Raw genomic sequence first — 18,657 nt, forward strand, 5'->3', positions numbered from 1 at the left:
GTGCCAGGGACGGGTGGGGATGGTTGCCCAGCTGCCCCCGCCACCCTCCCCACCCCCACTGCTTGTCTTCCCGCAGGCTGGCATGGGGAGGGCAGCATGGGCAGCTGGACTGGCAGTGGCTAGTGAGCATCAAAGGGCAGGGGCATCCCTGGCTGAGAAAACATGGACTTAAGCTCAGACCAGAGAATCCCCTGCTGGCAGAGGCTGGGGACAGCTGGAGAAGCATCTTAAACCCAGTGATCTCAGTTTCCTGGATTGATGGAAAGAACACTACACTGGGAGCCCAGCCACCTGACTGTACCCATGAGCTCTTGCAACAGTCACACACACACACACACACACTCACCTGTAAGTAACATAATATAGACGAGCAGTTCTTAAACTTTCCAGTTTCAGGACTCCTTAGCACTCTTAAAAAGTATTGAGGATCCCAAAGAGCTTTTGTTTCTGTGGGTTGTATCAATTAATACTATATTGATATTTACTGAGAATTTTTAAAATAATAAAATAATTTTTAGAATAGCAATAATAAACCCATTACATGTTATAACATACATAACATACGTTTTAAATGAAATTAACTATTTCACAAGGCAAAAAAAAATTCGGGAGGAGAGTGTCATTGTTTTCCATTTATTCAAATTTCTTTAATTTCATTGATTTAATTTATTATAAGATCCATCACGTAGCGAGCGCCTGAAAAATTCCAGGGTACTTCGGGGAGAGCATGAAAATGAAAAGGGCAAATAAGTTTTAACATTATTAGGGAAATTCTTTTGACTTCAGAAACTCCCTGGAAGGTTCTCGAGGACCCCCGGGCTCCCTGGACCAGACGTTGAAAATCTCTGCGTAGGACAGCTGCGAAGTTTGGAGTCAGGCTGAGGGGTTGAAATCCCTACTCTGTCACTTTCTTCTGGTACTTCCGGCCTCACTTTTCTTATCTGTAAAAGGGGGTTAACATGAAAGACCTCAAAAGGTTGAGGCGATTAAGTAGGTAGAGTACACAACACGTAGTAGATATGGTATCAAGCTTGGCTGCTTTCCTCTTGATTTGGGCCTCTGTTTCCTCTTTGATAAAAAAAGGGCTGGACTGGAACGGTCCAAGGCTCTTCCCAGCTCCAGCAGGCTGTGGTGGTGTAGTGAGGAATGTTCCGGAATTCCTCACATTCCCACTCCAACTCCAGGGACAACATTACCCCTTTCCGCTCACACAGACACAAAGGCACATTCTTTTATTAGCTCGTGGAGGCACGTGAACACATACACATGTCACCTCTGACATGCCCATGAACTCTGCCTAGAGGCCGCTGAGGGCCAAGACAAAGAAAGGCACAGGTACATAGAGGCTCATGAACCCAGAGTGCAGAAATGCCTCCTCCAGGGAGTAAGCGCCTGTGCCCGTGCAGGGACAGGTGTGCACGCGTGCAGTCTTGTCGTGATAGGATGCACTTGTAGACCTCGCACGCTCGCAGGCACTCACGCACAGCCGCTCCGGGTGCCCGTCACACAAGCAGATGGCCCCAGAGCCCGCCCGCAGGGCACGCACGGCCAGGGCCAGGGCCGGAACCACTCCTTTCTGGGGCTACTCCCCGCCCGGGACTCCCCGCGCCGCCCTGCGCGCCCCCGCCGCCCGCCGCAGTCCGCGTGCTGCCCGGCCGGTCCGCCCTCGGCTCGCCCCGGGCTCCGCGCATCTCTCCGAGGCGGCTCGCGGGAGCGAGCAGGGGAGGGGACGGCGGCCGGCACCCGAGGGCGGAGGAGTCCGCCGCTCTCCGCAGCGGCCGGCGGCCAGGCTCCGAGCTGCGGCAGCGGCTGGCGGTGGCCGGTGGCCGGGAGGTGCCAGCCCGCGGGGGTGGCCGAGAGCCGCGGGGCGGGGGCGGCGGCCGGTGACTTGAGAGGTTGCAGGCGGCATGGCGGGGCTGCGGGCCAGGCGGGGCTTAGGGCTCGGGCTGCTGGCGCTGTCCACGCTCGGCTTCTGCCTCATGCTGCAAGTCGGCGCCAAGAGGCCCCCCAAGACGCCCCCCTGCCCGCCCAGCTGCTCCTGCACCAGGGACACCGCCTTCTGCGTGGACTCCAAGGCAGTGCCCAGGAACCTGCCCTCCGAGGTCATCTCTCTGTGAGTGCTGAGCCCTGGTCTGGGGTGGGGGAGCTTTGGATGGGGAGGAAGGCAAAAATGGCTCTGGCAGTGGATGGGGAGAACCTCTGCTCCCCCACTACAAAGTGTGGGGTGCAAGAGGGCTCCAGGGAGTTCTCAGGACGGGAGATGAAAGGCATCCGCGGGGCAGGGAGTTCTGCAGTCATGCAAGCAAGGCAGCCATGGCTGGGGAAGCAGGTGGTACAGCCAAGAATGAATCACCAGCACCGGCAGCATCAACAAGACCTACTGTGTGCAGGGCTCTGGACTTAGGGGGAGGGGTTGTTTACATGAGCGGGGGCCCCTGCCTGTGATGTCACACCAAGGACAGAAGGCTTCTTGTGGGGGGAGGGTGGCAGCAGGGGGAGGGGTGGAAGCGAGATACACTCACACAGCGCCCTGGCACGGGCGGATGGCGGCCACTGGTCTTGCCAGCCACTCTGCACGGGGCCAGCCAGCCTGTCACTTGCAGCAACTGGCCTCGGGGACGAGAATGAGCTCTTTGGTCCTTGAGAGCAAGATGCCAATCTACAACCCCAATCCCAGTGCCCCATCCCTCAACGGAGCCAAGCACTCTGTGGATGTTTGAATGATGGAGAAGGTGTGGGTAATGGAACCTTCTTTTGACTGGGTGGCGGGTGAGCCTGGGGTCTTTGGTGCTCAGGGAGGCAGTAGGGGAGGATGACGAAGGAAGGCAGTGAGTTTCTGAGAAGGGAAAGACAGCCTCAGGTGTGGGAGGGGGGGACCCAGGTGAAATGGAGAATTCCCATGGCCAGTGCATACAGAAGCCATTGCCCTGTGCACCTCTCAAGGCCCCAGCACAGTTCCGGCACACTTCCCACCGAACTGACTCAGGTGTCCCCTGCAGGACGCTGGTGAATGCTGCCTTCTCGGAGATCCAGGACGGAGCGTTTTCCCACCTGCCACTGCTGCAGTTCCTGTAAGGACAGGGCCTTGCTGATGGGCAGGGGCGGGCAGGGGAAGGGGGCAGATCCTGGACTGGGGAGGGGGAGAGGAGAGCGGTTGTAGGTAGTGTTTGGAGATTAAGAGGCAGGTGTCACTTACTTTCACTCCCATGGGCTAGCCACAAAGTGTGGGGGCGACTGGAATCAGGAGGGGTGCAGGGAGCAGCAGCTGGGGAGAAGGAAGGTAGGGATTGCCTGCAAGAGCAAAGACGGGAGTATTTGGAGCCCAGTTAGAAGGGACCTGCCTCTTCTGGAGACCCAAAAGAATTGGGTGCCATAACTTGAGCTGGTGCCAGAGGGCGGACAATGCAGGGGAGATAGTTCATCTTAGAGACAAATGACCCTAGGTAGGGGTCAGGGTTTAAAGAAAGAGCTGGGGGCTGAAAGAGAGAGAAGATGGGAGGGTCTGGAGTTCTAAAAGGGGCTTTTATGTTTGAAGCCCCAGTCATAGGGGAGAGTATATGTCAGTTTCCTCACCTTGCCATCAGTCCGAGAGGGACTGGAGTGAGCTGGGGTGAGGGTGGGAGACAGAGAGGGGAGATGCAGAGGGGAAGGACCTAGCTCGACAGGGGAGCTCTTCCCCTCACTGTTCTTACCCTAGAACCAAATAGGGACCCTGGGAGCTTCTGGGACCAGAACAGGCTCCTGCCTGGACTTGCCACCCAGGCTGCTCTGGGGCCCTCCACTGGGGTCCTGAGGTTGGGAAGCAGAGCTTGGGGGTAAGGCAGCCAGCTGGGGGCTGGTGTGGCAGGTGTGCCCTTGGGAGCTCTAATCCACCTTTGTCTCTGCAGGTTACTCAACTCCAACAAGTTCACACTGATTGGAGACAATGCGTTCACAGGACTGTCGCACCTGCAGTATCTGTGCGTTGGGAGGAAAGGGGAATTGGGAACTGGAAGGCAGGAGGGAGCCCGGGCCTGCCTGGGCTGCGGGGGGAGGTGGAAGGGCAGGGGGAAAGCCCTTGAATACTCTGACTGGAGGACCTGAGCAGAGGGTCATTTCATCCATCCCTCTGCTTAAACCATCCTGCCTGGATGCCCTGTCACCACTTAATGTCCCCAGATTCAGAATGGAAGCCTGTCTTAGGGTCATGGGCTGGAATCTTGGTGGGACATAGGGAGAGAGCTGGTCAGGGGTCTGGGATCATGAATGGCAGCTAAGACAAGTTCTTGTCTTTCTCCAGCTTCATTGAGAACAATGACATCTGGGCACTATCCAAGTTCACCTTCAGAGGACTCAAGTCTTTGACACACCTGTGAGTACATCACACACATACACCGGACCAAAGCCTCCTATCTCCTTTGGCCTTTGGCCTTGGTCATGATCTTCAGGGGTCTCTCTTGCAGCTCACTGGCCAACAATAACCTGCAGACACTGCCTAGAGACATCTTTCGGCCTCTGGACATCCTGAGTGACTTGTAAGGCCTGAGTCTTACTTCTTTTGACAGTGCCACAGAGGGGTACATCCCTAGAAGGAGGGATGGGGAGCAGAACTGGGAAGATCATAAGGTCTTGACAGGCTGGGAGGGCTTGGGTTTGGGTTTGGGGCAGAAGGCCAAGAAGGCTAGGTTTAATCATAGATAGACTGGTTACCTTTCAAACCTACCAAAGATTCAAGTATTTTAAGGCATCTGTGGCCCTCTTTAAAATGCACACTGCATGTGTATGTTTTTTAAATAGGTGCTTTTTTAATGTATGTTTGATTTGAATCTACGTTAAAGTCTGATAGCATAGCCACAGTCATTGATCAGTATTTCTACGAGAAAACAGAAGCCCTGGATTGTGGAAAGTTTGGAGGAACTGGGATGTGACCGATACCTGTGCAAGTTACAAGTACCAAAGACACCAGGTCAAGGAGGCAAGTAGGGGCTGAAACTCAGCCTCCACTCTGCTGGCCAAGCACTTGACTGTGGGGCTGCACCACCCCAAGGGAAACTTTTTTTTAATCGGTGCAAAGATGCCACATGAGCAGCCAGCAGCAGCCTTGATATCTACTTCTGAAAACCTTGAGGGCCTGGGTGGGCAGAGCAGCTGAGAACCTGTCCCTCTCTGTGTCCCCTCCATTACCCTCACCATCTAGGGACCTGCGGGGCAACTCGCTCAACTGTGACTGCAAGGTGAAGTGGCTGGTGGAGTGGCTGGCACACACCAACACCACGGTGGCGCCCATCTACTGCGCCAGCCCGCCCCGCTTCCAAGAGCACAAGGTGCAGGATCTGCCGCTACGGGAGTTCGACTGCATCACCACGGGTAGGAGGTGCCCCACCCCGGGCATCAGGCTGGGCCTCCCCAGGGAAGGTCCCCCAACACCCTGCCTCGCCAGCTGAGTAACCTTACCACCCAGAAAGTTCTTACTCTTCTCCCTCCACTTCCTCCCACCCCTCTCACCCCTGCAGATTTCGTGCTGTACCAGACCCTGTCCTTCCCAGCAGTGTCAGCCGAGCCCTTCCTTTACTCCAGCGACCTCTATGTGGCTCTGGCCCAGCCAGGAGCCAGCGCCTGCTCCATCCTCAAATGGGACTATGTTGAACGGCAGCTTCGAGACTATGATAGAATCCCAGGTACCTGCGCCCGGCCTGGCTGTGGCGGCCCTGATTGGGTGGGGTGGGATGGGATTGGGCTCCGTTGAGTTCCTGTAGGTAGGAGGAGAGATGAGACCTGGTCTCTGACCATAAGAACGTTCTAGTCTTTGGGGGAAGGTTGATACATATGGATAACATCCATATAATACATTGGTACTAGGAGGGAGATGGAAACATGATGTTCTGGGAGCACAAAGGAGGGGCCTACTCTGAGAAATCAAGGAAGGCTTCCTGGTGGAGAGGATGCCTAAGCTGAGTCTTGAAGGATGAGGGAGAGGAAGGAGTGATGCCCAGGATCCTGGCTTAAGTGAGTGGTGCCAGTGAACTAAGGAAGAGATAGGAGTGGCTAGTGAGTTCAGTTTGGGATCCACTGAGCTTAAGCTGAATCTAGAAGGCTGAGGGAGACTTAGCTAGGAGAAGAAATGTGGGAAGGGTGTTCTGGCAGCGGGAACAGCATGAGCAAAGTCAAGAAGGCGTGAAACAGCTTACCATGTGAGTGCATGCACGTGTGAAGAATTACATGCATGCACATGATGGCAGCATAAGGTTCAAGGTGGAGAGTGGCAGACGAGACCCAAGAGGGATGAAGAACAGGCCACTGACAGGTACCGAACAGAGAGTGTGACCCAATCCAATGTGCATTTTGGAAAAGTTCCTCTGTGAGCAGCAGGAGAGTGCTAGGCCTTAGGTAAGACGCCTGGGCACACCAGGAAGGGATCAGCTGGCGCCTGGGCTGGGGCAGCAGCAGTACGGATGGAGAAATAGAGTTAGAAGGGAGGGCTGAACTGACACAAGAGGAAACAAAAAATTTAAATTGCCCTGTATCTATGAAAGAACTTGAAATCATTACCTAAAAACCTCTCCTCCCAAAGAAGACTTCAGGGCCAGATGGTGAATTCCGTCAAACTTCTAAGGAAGAAATTACACCAACCTTACACAAGCTGTGTTAGAAAGCAGGAGGGAGGGCTGACAGGGCTTAGGGACTGGTCAGCAGTGAGAGAAGGAGAGGGGATCCGCTGTTGGGGATGGCTTCTATGTTTCTGGATGGGGCCATGAATTGAAATCAAGAACACAGTTTTAGGGGTAGATGTGGAGCTGGCCAGTGGAGGCTGAGGTGCTTGGGGCAGGTGGGCAAGGAGGGTCCGAGCTGCAGCTCAGAAGCTGGAGGAATTATAAGCATCGGGGCGGGCAGCCCAAGGCTGTGGAAGGGATTCAGGGCTGTGACTGTCAGAGCCTGAGGCTCAGCGTGGGCTTCCCTTGGGGAAGAGGTAGGTCATGGGGAGGAGGAGGGCGGTGAAGCAGTGCTGGCAAGCAGGAGAGGAGAGGCGAAGCCTGGGGACCCAGGACAGGTCAGGAGCGTGGCCCCACATGCTTCTGGTGCCTGCGAAGGGGCCAGAGCGATCTGGGTGCAATGCACATGTTCTCCTATGTAAAAACCTCATCAAAAGTGGAAGCTCTGGGGAAAATGTGTTTTCACCTACAACGATCCACAAGCCTCTGTCTACCCAGGCTCCATCTGGCTGTGTTCAAATTCTTCCTCCTTCCCGTGCCTAGCCATTTGCCAGTGGAGTAACTTTGGGCAAGTCACTTAGACTCCAAGCCTCCATTACTTTCTGCGTGAAATTGCAAAATAATAGGGTATCTTTCAGACTTATTCATTGAGGCAATATGTTCATACTTAGTACAGTGACAGCACACAATAAAAATTCAGTAATTGACATGATGGTTAGACCATCGGTCCATATCTAGGGACACCTATTTTATGCTCAGTGTCAGCTTGTATTTGAACCCTGGGGGCAAGGGCGCAGGGAGGGTGATGCTGAGATGGGGTGTTTGCTCTGAAACAGTCAGAAAGCATTGTGCGCCCAGTGGCTATTCAGCAGGGAGAGAATGCTGTAGCCAAAACCCTTAGTCCTGTCCCGGGGCTGGAGGGGACTGCTTCTCTTTTCTGAGGGCGTGGCAGGGGCTTGCGGGCCCCCTGACGCTGCTTCCCTCCGTCCTTGCAGCCCCCTCTGCGGTGCACTGCAAGCCGATGGTGGTGGACAGCCAGCTGTACGTGGTGGTGGCCCAGCTGTTTGGCGGCTCCTATGTTTACCACTGGGACCCCAACACCACGCGCTTCACCAAGCTGCAGGACATCGACCCGCAGCGCGTGCGCAAGCCCAACGACCTCGAGGCCTTCCGCATCGACGGTGACTGGTACTTTGCCGTGGCCGACAGCTCCAAGGCAGGCGCCACCAGCCTCTACCGCTGGCACCAGAACGGCTTCTACTCCCACCAGGCCCTGCACGCCTGGCACCGCGACACTGACCTAGAATTCATAGACGGCGAGGGCAAGCCGCGCCTGATTGTGTCCAGCAGCTCCCAGGCACCTGTCATCTATCAGTGGAGTCGCACCCAGAAGCAGTTTGTGGCCCAGGGCGAGGTGACCCAGGTGCCTGACGCCCAGGCTGTGAAACACTTCCGCGCCGGCCACGACAGCTACCTGTGCCTCAGCCGCTACATTGGGGACTCCAAGATCCTGCGCTGGGAGGGCACCCGCTTCTCCGAGGTGCAGGCTCTGCCCTCCCGGGGCTCGCTGGCCCTGCAGCCCTTCCTCGTGGGTGGCCGCCGCTACCTGGCGCTGGGCAGCGACTTCTCGTTCACGCAGATCTACCAGTGGGATGAGGGGCGGCAGAAGTTCGTGCGGTTCCAGGAGCTGGCCGTGCAGGCCCCTCGGGCCTTCTGCTACATGCCTGCTGGGGACGCCCAGCTGCTCCTGGCCCCCAGCTTCAAGGGACAGACGCTTGTGTACCGACACGTGGTGGTGGATCTCAGTGCCTAGGGGGCCTCTGGGTTCCTTGGGCAGCCACGGGAAGCTGGGTGGGAGTCTCCGGATGAACAGCACAGGTGCCCCCGTGAAGACCCACGTAGCCAACCCGCATACGTGCTCTCACGTGCACGCACCCCCGGTGAGCACGGGCCGTGCTGTGGACCGCAGCCCAGAGATGCCACTTCTCTTCGTTGTAATCAGCATGAAGACTTGTCTGCACACCAGGCGACCCAGCACCCGGTGCCCTCCCACACATGGACACCTGTTCTCCCCACATTCCATCCGCAGCCTCCCTTGCACTGCCGCCTTCCACAAGCTCTGGCCCCCAGGAGGGGAGCTGGGAGGGCAGAGGCTGAACTGCTCCCTCCTGTTCCTCAGCTTACCCTTCTGATCCTGTGGTCTTTCCTGTTGGTGCTCCAGGTGTCTGTTTACCTGCTCGTGCTCCGCATTGCAGCCCACAGCCACACCCTTCGTGTTGCCAGGTACACTCACCCACACTACCGTCCTCTGCATGCACACGTGGACCCTGATGGACTCCTTCAGTTACACGCACACACACCTGTCTACACACCCATTTCCACGTGCACTCATGCAGATTCAGCACCGCCTAAAGGGGCTCCCCCCTCCATCACCTTGCCTGTCTTCCTGGAGGGGCACATAGTCCATGTCCTCCTCTGCTCACCCCTGCCATGCCCACCCTGCGGCTGATAAAGATGGGAATGGTGGTGCCAGCCTCTGGGCACCAGCTTGACCTCCTAGGGGCAAAGCCCCTCTGCCGGAAGCAATAAGAACAACAGCCCCAGCAAAGCCTGACTTCTTCCCAGTGCTGTCTCTGTTCTCGCTGGAGTTTCCCTCTCTGATCCTGAATCCGGCTCATTGGTGGACAGTGAGACCACCCAGATGAAAGCATTTCTGCTTTTCTTTCCTGCAGCTGCCCCAGCCTTGGACCAGACCCGGATTTAGCTCCGCTTTTGGGATATGGATCCAGTGCTGTGCTGGCTCCTTTGGGTGCATCCAAGCACTGGACAGGCCAGGGATGCTGCAGGCACCTGAGCCATCTGGACGGGTGCCTGGAGTGGAGCTGGGCTGGAGAGCATCTCGGAGGCCCTGAGACCCCTCCAAACCACAGAGGCACACCCCAGAAGCACGGCCTTGCAGTGCAAGCTGAATGCGGGAGAGGGGAGGGAGTGAGGGTCCTGTGGGAGCCAAGCTTCTGCTGCCCTCTGCTGTACGCTGGGAATAGATGGCTGAGATGCAAGGCTGGTGGGGAAGGCGTGGCGCAGGGAGGCTCTTCCCTGTGCCCAGACTGTATGAGGGCCTCTCGGTAGCAGGATGCTCAAGGGCACTTGGGGGCAATGCTCTGATTCACTTGCTTCAGATAAAAAGTTCCCACCCCACTGATGGGTCTCAGGTGTTCAAGGGTGACAGTCGGTGGCAACTATTTCATTAAGAAACAGGGGACCAGCTTCAGCTTTCGGAACCCCTTTCTCCCTGCTCCATTCCCTCTGCAGAGTGAGGGGGCACCCCAAGGTCAGCTGCTGCGGGGGTCAAAGTTCATAGTGGTGACACTCAGGTGCTGGGCGAGTGTGACTGGTCTCCACCAGCTGAGGCTGACTAATGGCCAAGTGTTCCTTCCTGGAGATCACAGTCTTGGGGCCCGCTGAGACTGGAGTCTTTCCCTCGGTCAGGTCAAGTCCAACCAACAGGACCAAGGACAAGCTCTGCAGGCCCTCTCCTCTCCATTCTCCTCTGCTGGGCAAACACGCAGCATCCTGGCCACCCTCCACCCTGGGTGTGAGATCTGAAGCAAGGGGACTGATTTCCTGAGCTGAGCTTCTACTTCTGTCAAGTAAATAATAAAACCTACTCTACCCGAGCCTGATTCTGCTGCTTACTAGCTGGCTGGTCTCAACCATGTTCCTTTGCCCATTTGTATCTCAGCTTCCTTGTCTGGAAAGTGTGGAGAATCATGCTACCTACCCGGCAGAGTTAGTGCGTGATTTGAATGCATTAGATCGGTTATAATGTATTAATGTATGTAGGGCCCTTAGAAGAATATGTCCTGCACAGAACTAAGATTTCTTTGGTGGTAGGACTAGAGACAAAGAGGTGGCTCAGAGAAGGCTGATCCTTGAGGAGACCTACTGCCTGTGGATTAGGGTTCCTTACCCATCTTCAGTCTCAGGGCCCTGGTACCCTGTGTCTTACCTGTAGCCTCAGATGCCCGCTCCTCACAGTGGGGAATCTGCTAGGTGCTGTGTCTGGGTTTCTGCCCCCTCCAAGCACATTCATGTGCTCTTGGCTTAGCAGGCACCTGTTGGGTCCCCCAGCCACACTGTCCTGGCAATGTCTATCCCGCTTTTTTCAAATGGGGAATGGGCCCTCATGCTGTGCCAGGGAGAGGTTGCCAGGGAAAGTGGGGTGAGTCTCCCAGACATGTTGGCAGTCTGTCACCCAGTAGAAAGATAAACATCACTCTGACTGCTGCTCCCCTAGGACGCCTCCCAGGGTCAGGAGACACTTCTCCCCCTGAGTGCCCAGCTTTCTGCACATGGAGAATGGAGCCCACTGTGTGCCTGTCTGGTCACCCGCCCAGGGTGGGTCATCTGTATGTCCAGAGAGCTGCTTAGCAACCCAGTGTAACCAGGTGACTGTGTCAACAGCTCAGGACCAAAGGGCATGAGAGGCAGAGTCCACTTGCTCTTTCAAAGCCGAGGAGGGTGAACCCTCCTCAGCTGCCAGCCTCACACCCCTCCATGCCGAGCCCTGACATCCTGTCCCTTAGATTTTCCAAGCACAGTCATCAGGACCAAGGGTCTCCATCTGAGAGACCGCCCCGGCTGGGTTGGTGTAGAGTGGGGACAGGAGAGCTCCTCTCCAGCGAATGGCCTCGAGAGAGGCGTGTGATGCTAAGGTCAGGTGCATGGCTCTGAAAGGCACCGAGGCGGGGGAGGCAGTTCTGCAGTAGGTTCCAAAGGACCCGAGGCTCGCATGCACACAGTCAGCCCAGGCACCCTTACTTCCAGAGGCATGGATGTCCCTTCCCCTTTCTGCAAGCCCCTGTTCCTCCTGAGCTGTCCCCCACTGGGTCAGTCACATCCTTCTTCTCCAAGGAGACAAGGATACTTTCACACTCATTACAATGCCTGAGCCTAGAGACTGATGGTAGCTGGGACCTTCCTGGGGCGCTCCTGCCCTTGGTGGTTCTTGTTCCTCCAATCTGGGGTGGGAGCTGGGGCCAGTGTGAGGTGGTTGGGGGAGAGAGGGAGGCATGAGGGCCTCGGCGGAGTTTCCCCTGTGGGCCGGTTTCACTGCTGGCTCTCACATCCAGCAACACCAATAAAATTGATGGTAATAATTAGGACTATATAATCACTGAGTGTTTATTTATTCCCAAGAAGCCCCCTTTCCCTGGCTCCCATCATTGGCTAGTCCATCCTTTTGCTAGATGGTGGGTGTTAATTGTGGCTCTAATAAAAAGTAATAACTGCCTGAGTTTCCCACCCCCACAGCTCTGAGCAGCTCTGTTATCACCCCTACCTCAACCCTATGAGGCAGAGGGGAGGCTGCACAGAATGGGGGGATGGAGCGAGGCACCTAGTAGAACAGGTACAAAGAACGCGACCCCACGTGGAGAGTTGTAGAAGCAGCCAAGTTTGCCTTCTTCCAGATACACACCTCCTAAAGGAGCAACTCGGCTTTCCCGTCCCCTCTCGGGGCCACCCTCAGAAGACTGATCCAGCCAAGCGCTTATTTATCATCCAGCCACAAACACCATCAGGTGCCTTCGGGCAAGTTACTTCTCATGGTTGAGCCTACATCCTAAATGGTAAAAAACGATCTTTGTAATGATCAAGGCTCTGCGCTCAAAGATGCACTACAAGATGGCCATCGTTGATACTACTAAACCCTCAGGGATATTTGTGTTGTTGACTCACAGAAATAGGTGGAATTTCAATCCTCTGCGGAAGGAGGCATGGGGGGCTGGGTACTCCACCCAGAATCTCTCAAATCAGCCTGCCCAGGTACGTGGGCTCTGGAGAGGTAGCCCACGGAGACGGCAACTCCTGAGGCCCACTCTTCAAGGTGGGTGGGTGGGGGTGATGAGCCCCTCACGTTCCCTCTCCTCCACCTCCTCCGGCTTTCCCTCTAGGCCACTTCAGCAGCTCTGAGGCACTTTACCGAGCTCCTGACCTAGTGTGATAAGACTCGGATTTGCTGGCGCTCAGCCAAGCCTCCTGGTTTGTGCCCGAGCCTCTCAGTGGGGGGGCCTCCATCCATCTCAGGCTCATTCCCATTTTATAGAGGGGGAAAACAAGGCAAATGAGGGAAGCTAGCAAAGAGCTAGTTGCGAAACTCTGGACTTCAAATTTCCTTCCCCCGCCCCACCTTTTTGTTTCCGCTTCCCACCTCCACGCGGAGGGCTACTCAACCTACCGGCCTCCTCCTCGAGTCCGAGGCGCATCGCCACTTTAAGGGACAGGCCTCTCGCCATCCTGACCTCGCCCCGCCCCCTCCGGGGCCGCAAGGCGCCTGCGCCGGGAGCCGGAGACTCGGGGTTGGGCAGAGCCCAGTTCCGTGCAACTTTCAAGTGAGTTGCAAACTCCGCCCCGAGGTTGGTGCTGGTGGCCCGGCGCGCTGGGACCGCGGGGACCCTCTCGAGCGCAGGCTGCGACCAGCCACCCCTGGCCCGAGACCCGCAGCGCCCGCGGCGAGGGCCGAACGCCTGGTTCCCCGCGGCAGGAAGTGCAGGTCGGGGCCGTAACGGCCTGAGCAGCGCGGCCGGGCGGAAGAGCGCGCCCGCCGGTGCCGGCTCCCTAGTCGGTTCCTGCCTGCCCCGGCCGCTGGTTTCCCCATTTTCAGGCTGGCTGCACTGCGGAGGTAGTGGACGACGGACACCGCCTTTCCAAGGGGCAGCCCAAGCGTCCCTCGGGTTCCCGCACCTCCACTGATAATCCCATCCCAGCCTGGGCGTGAGCGTCCCTCTGGGCGTCTTCCTGCGGCGGGGGTGGTCTCCCTTCGTTCCCGAGGCTGCAGGATGGTGTCCTGGATGATCTGTCGCCTGGTGGTGTGAGTATGGCCGCTCTCATACCCCTCTATCCCGGAGGGCCAGACTGTCCCTGGAGTGGAAGCTGGGAATGTCTGGTGGGAAAGTGGGCTTTCTGATCTCCGACACACCTTTCCCCTCCCCCAACACTCACCGCAAGGATTAACGGACCTGCGGTCCTGCGCAGGGTACCGGGCACCGCGTGCTTTCCCCCTACCCTCAAGCCTACTTGGCTGATGGCGACCCCTTGCAGTCACACACATTGCAGACAGGTGTGTTGGCCAGAGGACCACAGGCTGGCCAGCAGCCCCTTGGCAAATACAAGCTGTTGTGACACATTGTGGGTGGAGAATCCAGGTGCCTGCTTCTCAGCTGAGCAGTCAGTCACGTGACCCACCACCCCGGCCTCAGCCTCCCCACTCTGTCCTACTCGTCACCTTTCAGTACTCCAGCACCTGGCTTGAATATCCCTGTCTGCAGCCTGGCAGTGCCGGGCCTGGTGGCCCTGAGCCTGACTGCACACCCATGGGAGGAAACAGCCTGGTGCTCACGGCTCAGAAGCCTGCCTCCTACCCAGCTGGTGGAGTGGCTATGGGTGCTCTCGCTGCATCATGCACCCATGGGCCACTGGCGCAGGCCTGGACAGGCTTGGGATGTTTGTAAACAGCAGGGTGGGGAGGCAGCCTCCAGGGCACTGACTCAGGCACAGGTTGTGCAAGCCAAGCGGGAGGAACAGGGCAGGCACTGCCACCTTGAACCCAGGTGGGTGGTGGCCACCTGGCAGGGGCGCGGGGAGTGGTGCCCCTCACACTCCCCCTCTGCTTTGGGGGCTGCTCTTCAGGCTGGTGTTTGGGATGCTGTACCCAGCTTATGCTTCCTACAAGGCTGTGAAGACCAAGAACATTCGTGAATATGTGAGTGTTGGGGTGGGCAGGAGGCCTCCGCTCAGGTGGGGGGACAGCAGCCTTGGGGGGTGAGGTAGGATTTGGCCAGGTGGGGAGGATCTGAGCTGGCCTTCCCCTCCTCCAATGGTATGATCTAGTGGCGAATCCTGGAACAGAGTGGGTGTGGATGGAGGGTGGGCTGTTGGGGTGCCTTGCATGATCTTGTGGGTGAAGCCCGCTGGGGGTGGGTACGGGAATGAGTGGCAGCTGCTCTCTGAGGCCAGCCAGGTGCCAGGGGAATGCAGTGGGACTGGCTCTCTGGAATCTCTGGGCTGGGTCAGCCTGGAACAGAGGGGGTTGGCACTGCAGGCTCAGCTGCTGGCCTCTGACCTCCCTGCGTCCTGATCCCCCAGGTCCGGTGGATGATGTACTGGATTGTCTTTGCACTCTTCATGGCAGTGGAGACCTTCACGGACATCTTTATTTCCTGGTACGGGGGCAGGGCTTCTCTGGGCTGCAGGGAGGTGCTGGCCCTCCCCCGCCCGGCTCCCTGGCAAACCTCACCCCCTCTGTTCTGCCAGGTTCCCTTTCTACTACGAGATCAAGATGGCCTTCGTGCTGTGGCTGCTTTCGCCCTACACCAAGGGGGCCAGCCTGCTTTACCGCAAGTTTGTCCACCCGTCCTTGTCTCGCCATGAGAAGGTACCCCGGCAGGTGGCAGAGCGGGAAGCATAGGGGTAGGTGGGAGGAAGCAGCCCTGGACTCAGGGTTCAGGACACTGGGGACACCTGGGCTCTCATTCCAGTCCCACTGCTGTTTAGCGATGGGACCTTGACAGAGCCTAAGCCTCCTCCTCTTCTGGGACAATCAGATGAGGGACACATGTGAATGATGTTTTGATGGTGGGGGAAGGCTGGAGCATGGCTGTTCACTGAGGTGTGAGAGCCGGTGAGGGGGTGGGGAGCCCTGTGCTTGTGTGGTTGCCAGGAAACTGTGCAGTGTTGGGGACAGGAGGCGTGGCACCCAGTGGTTTCTCTGGGTCCTCAGGGGAGTGACTCGGGCTGTCCACCTGAGCTTTCCTCCCCCCGTGTCCACAGGAGATCGACACCTACATCGTGCAGGCCAAGGAGCGCAGCTACGAGACGGTGCTCAGCTTTGGGAAGCGGGGCCTCAACATTGCCGCTTCGGCCGCTGTGCAGGCTGCCACCAAGGTGCCCTGGGCCCAGCCCTCCAGCGGCCCTGCCCCCACCCCCTGGGCCTTTTGGGTCCAGCTCTCTGTCAGGGAGCCTAGAGATAGCAGCTGTCCATGCCGGGGAACAGGAGTGAGAGGTGACAGGTGGGGTGCTGGCAGGAGCACGGAGCTGGAAGTTCAGACTTCCCTGGCTCTGACACTGACCGTGAGCTGCTGCTCCTGCTCTCTGGGCCCTTGTTGGCATGGGGGGGCTAGAAGGTTGCTTTCAGTACTGAGGCCTGTGCCCCAGGGACAGCCTGCAGGTCAGCCTCGATTCCCCGGGCCGCTGCCCTGGCTGAGGCCCCTCCCTCCAGGTGGTACAGCGGCTCCCCCTCCCTTGCAGAGTCAGGGTGCGCTGGCTGGAAGGCTGCGGAGCTTCTCCATGCAGGACCTGCGCTCCATCCCCGACGTCCCCGCCCCTACCTACCAGGATCCCCTCTACCTGGAGGACCAGGTACCCCGTCGCAGGCCACCCATCGGTGAGTCGGCAGAGGGACCCAGAGCTCTCTGGAGAGGGGTGGCTTCCTTCCTGCAAACTGTGACTTCCTCCAGGGCTAGAGGAAAGGCTGGCTCAACCCCAGGCCTTCAGACTATGTCAATGTCCAGCTTTTCCTCCTGGCCTCCTCTCCTCCTACAGGGTACCGGGCAGGGGGCCTGCGGGACAGCGATACCGAGGATGAGTGTTGGTCAGATACAGAAGCAGTCCCCCAGCCGCCAGCCCGGCCCCGAGAGAAGCCTCTGAGCCGCAGCCAGAGCCTGCGTGCGTTCAAGAGGAAGCCGCTGGTGCGGGAGGTCAGTGGCGAGGAAGACACAGGGAGGTGGGCTGCCTCGGCTGTCCCTTCAGCCCGCACCTCTCACAGTGTACCTGCTCTCTCTCCCCACCAGGGCACCTCACGCTCCCTGAAGGTTCGGACAAGGAAAAAGACCGCGCCCTCAGATGTGGACAGCTAGGGTCTGGGAGCCTGGCCCGGTCTTACCTCGTGCCCTGCAGGGCGTTGGGGACTGTTTGGAGGAGACCCCTGGCGGCACGTCTGTCCTGGCTGTACCAGCTGCCCGCGCGTGGCCTTCCTGGCTCTTGGCTGTCGGTGACGGGCCCAGGGGCAGGTGCTGCTGGGGCCCTGTGCGGGCTGCACCCATGATGTACCAAAGAAGGCTGGGCCCAGGGTTCTATTTATTGCCTTCCTCGCCCCTCTCCCTTCCCAGGTGTGGGACCAGAGCCCTCCCCAGACCCCTGAAAAGTGAAACCAAAAGCCCACCCCGCTGTGTTCATTCCTTCCTGTTCTTCAAAGTACTTGACAGCCTTCTCCAAGGCCGTGTGTGTGTCCTGTTGTATGGTTTGTGTTGGTGAATGAGGTCAGGTTTGTGGAAGTTTTGATAAATAATTGCATAAAAGTGTTCTGTTTCTCCTGGCTTGTGGTTCCAGGGCTCACAACACATATTATTAACCAGCCTGCCACAGGCCAGTCTGGGCCTAAGAACAGTGCTAAAAGGACAGACAGACTGCTAGAGGGGCCCAGTGTTCTGGGGAAGATAGCCACTGACAAGTAGTTGTGATGTGGCCAGAACTGTCACGGAAAGCTCTTTGGGGACCAGCCCTGAGAGGGGGCAGAGTCTAAGAAGACTGCAGTCAGGAGGAGGTGGGATTGGGCCTTGATGGGAAGTGGAAGCCAGTGAGAACAGAGGTGTGGAGGGGCCTCAGGCAGCACGATAATCCCATGGGGATTAGCTGGAGCTGGCACAGATTAGGGCTTCCTCCAAGGGCCTGCCGGGTCTCTAGGCAGCTCCAAGGACACCGAGTTCGGTAAACACTCAGGTTAGCAGCAGGAGCTTTGCACTTCTGCGGTGTGGCCGCGAGAGGGCAGCAGCTGCCAGGGCCTGGGCTGCCCCCAGCTTCCAGGTCAAGGAGGGCGGGGCTCAGAGGCTGTGCAGAGCCTTGCCCTGCAGGGGCCTGGCTGCTTGCTGGCTGGCTGGGAGGATGATGCAGAACTCTGGCCCGGCCTCCAATGGCCCTCCCTGCTGTTCGTGGTCATTGGTCCTCAGCCTGCACCATCCACGAATATACCCTGTTCTCCTGAGACCCAGGCTCTTTGCTGGCTCCACTCCATCCCCTACTAGTTCCTGGGGCAGCCAGTGCCCGGCTCTGCCCCATCCTGCCCCTCGATGCTGATCTCACCATAGTGTCCCAGGGCTGCTTCCCTCTCCCATCCCCATACCTGCTTTTCTTTGCCCTTTCGATTAAGCAAAGAGATGGGTGAGAGTGTCAGGTGGGGAGAGGGGAAATGGGGTGGCCACCCGGAGTGACCTGAGGAGTGTGGATTAACTCTTGGTGTGGGGATTATCTGGGTTTATTTGGGGGGAAGTACTTAATCTGCTGGGAGGCTTAGCTTCTCACATTTTGGTGTTCAGTGACTCCCTATCTTGGTGTTCCCTTGCAACATGGTACTACCTTATCTCTTCACTTATTCATTCAAAAAATCTTTACTGAGCATCTCCCAGGCATGTTTCGTGATACTGGGGATGCAAAATCTAGTGACAGCCAGCACTTAGAATGTGCTACTGGGGCTGCTCTGAGGCCCTGACATGTATTAATTTAATCCTCACAACAATGTCATGGGGTACATACTATTATAATCTCCATTTCACAAATGAGAAGACAGGCACGGAGAGGACAAGTAATTTGCCTGAGGTCACATAGCTAGCAAGTGGCAGAGTTGGGCTTGGAACCAGGCAGTCTGGTTCCAGAGTCTGTGTGCTTCACCACTGTGCAGAACTAGAGTAAATGAGGTGTGTCTTGCCGGGGAGGCAAGGAGAAGGAAATTAGCAGATATCAAACATTGATTGTGTGCCTGACCTTGTGTTGGGCATTTTAAAGAGATGATTTCCTTGAATCCTCCCGACAAGCCTGTCAGGTAGGAGTTACACCCATTTTACACATGGGAAAACTGAGACTCAGGTGGGGCAACCTGTTCACGATTGTGCTGCCTATGGGCCAGGGCCCTGTCTCC

General features: G+C 57.3%; 2 protein-coding genes across 3 annotated transcripts; both read left to right on the top strand.

Moving 5' to 3' along the window:
• Nucleotides 1-689: 689 nt before the first annotated feature.
• LGI3 (leucine rich repeat LGI family member 3) lies at nt 690-10,366 on the top strand. The gene is made up of 8 exons (XM_010955000.3): nt 690-2,113; nt 3,000-3,071; nt 3,888-3,959; nt 4,280-4,351; nt 4,443-4,514; nt 5,177-5,346; nt 5,493-5,657; nt 7,685-10,366. The coding sequence occupies exons 1-8, from the start codon at nt 1,908-1,910 to the stop codon at nt 8,500-8,502; spliced, it is 1,647 nt and encodes a 548-aa protein (XP_010953302.1). The 5' UTR covers nt 690-1,907; the 3' UTR covers nt 8,503-10,366.
• Nucleotides 10,367-13,019: 2,653 nt separating this feature from the next.
• On the top strand, nt 13,020-16,762 carry REEP4 (receptor accessory protein 4). 2 transcript variants are annotated; one of them, XM_010955001.3, is made up of 8 exons: nt 13,020-13,560; nt 14,379-14,451; nt 14,835-14,911; nt 15,003-15,123; nt 15,519-15,632; nt 15,996-16,131; nt 16,290-16,444; nt 16,538-16,762. In XM_010955001.3, exons 1-8 carry the CDS (start codon nt 13,529-13,531, stop codon nt 16,601-16,603), a joined length of 774 nt encoding a protein of 257 aa, XP_010953303.1. In that variant the 5' UTR covers nt 13,020-13,528; the 3' UTR covers nt 16,604-16,762. The 2 variants fall into 2 exon arrangements, with proteins under 2 accessions (XP_010953303.1, XP_045372626.1); XM_045516670.2 differs by lacking the exon at nt 14,379-14,451 and having other exon boundaries at nt 13,021-13,560.
• Nucleotides 16,763-18,657: the final 1,895 nt, after the last annotated feature.

Source organism: Camelus bactrianus, chromosome 31 (genome assembly GCF_048773025.1).
Source record: "Camelus bactrianus isolate YW-2024 breed Bactrian camel chromosome 31, ASM4877302v1, whole genome shotgun sequence".
Taxonomy (NCBI): domain Eukaryota; kingdom Metazoa; phylum Chordata; class Mammalia; order Artiodactyla; family Camelidae; genus Camelus; species Camelus bactrianus.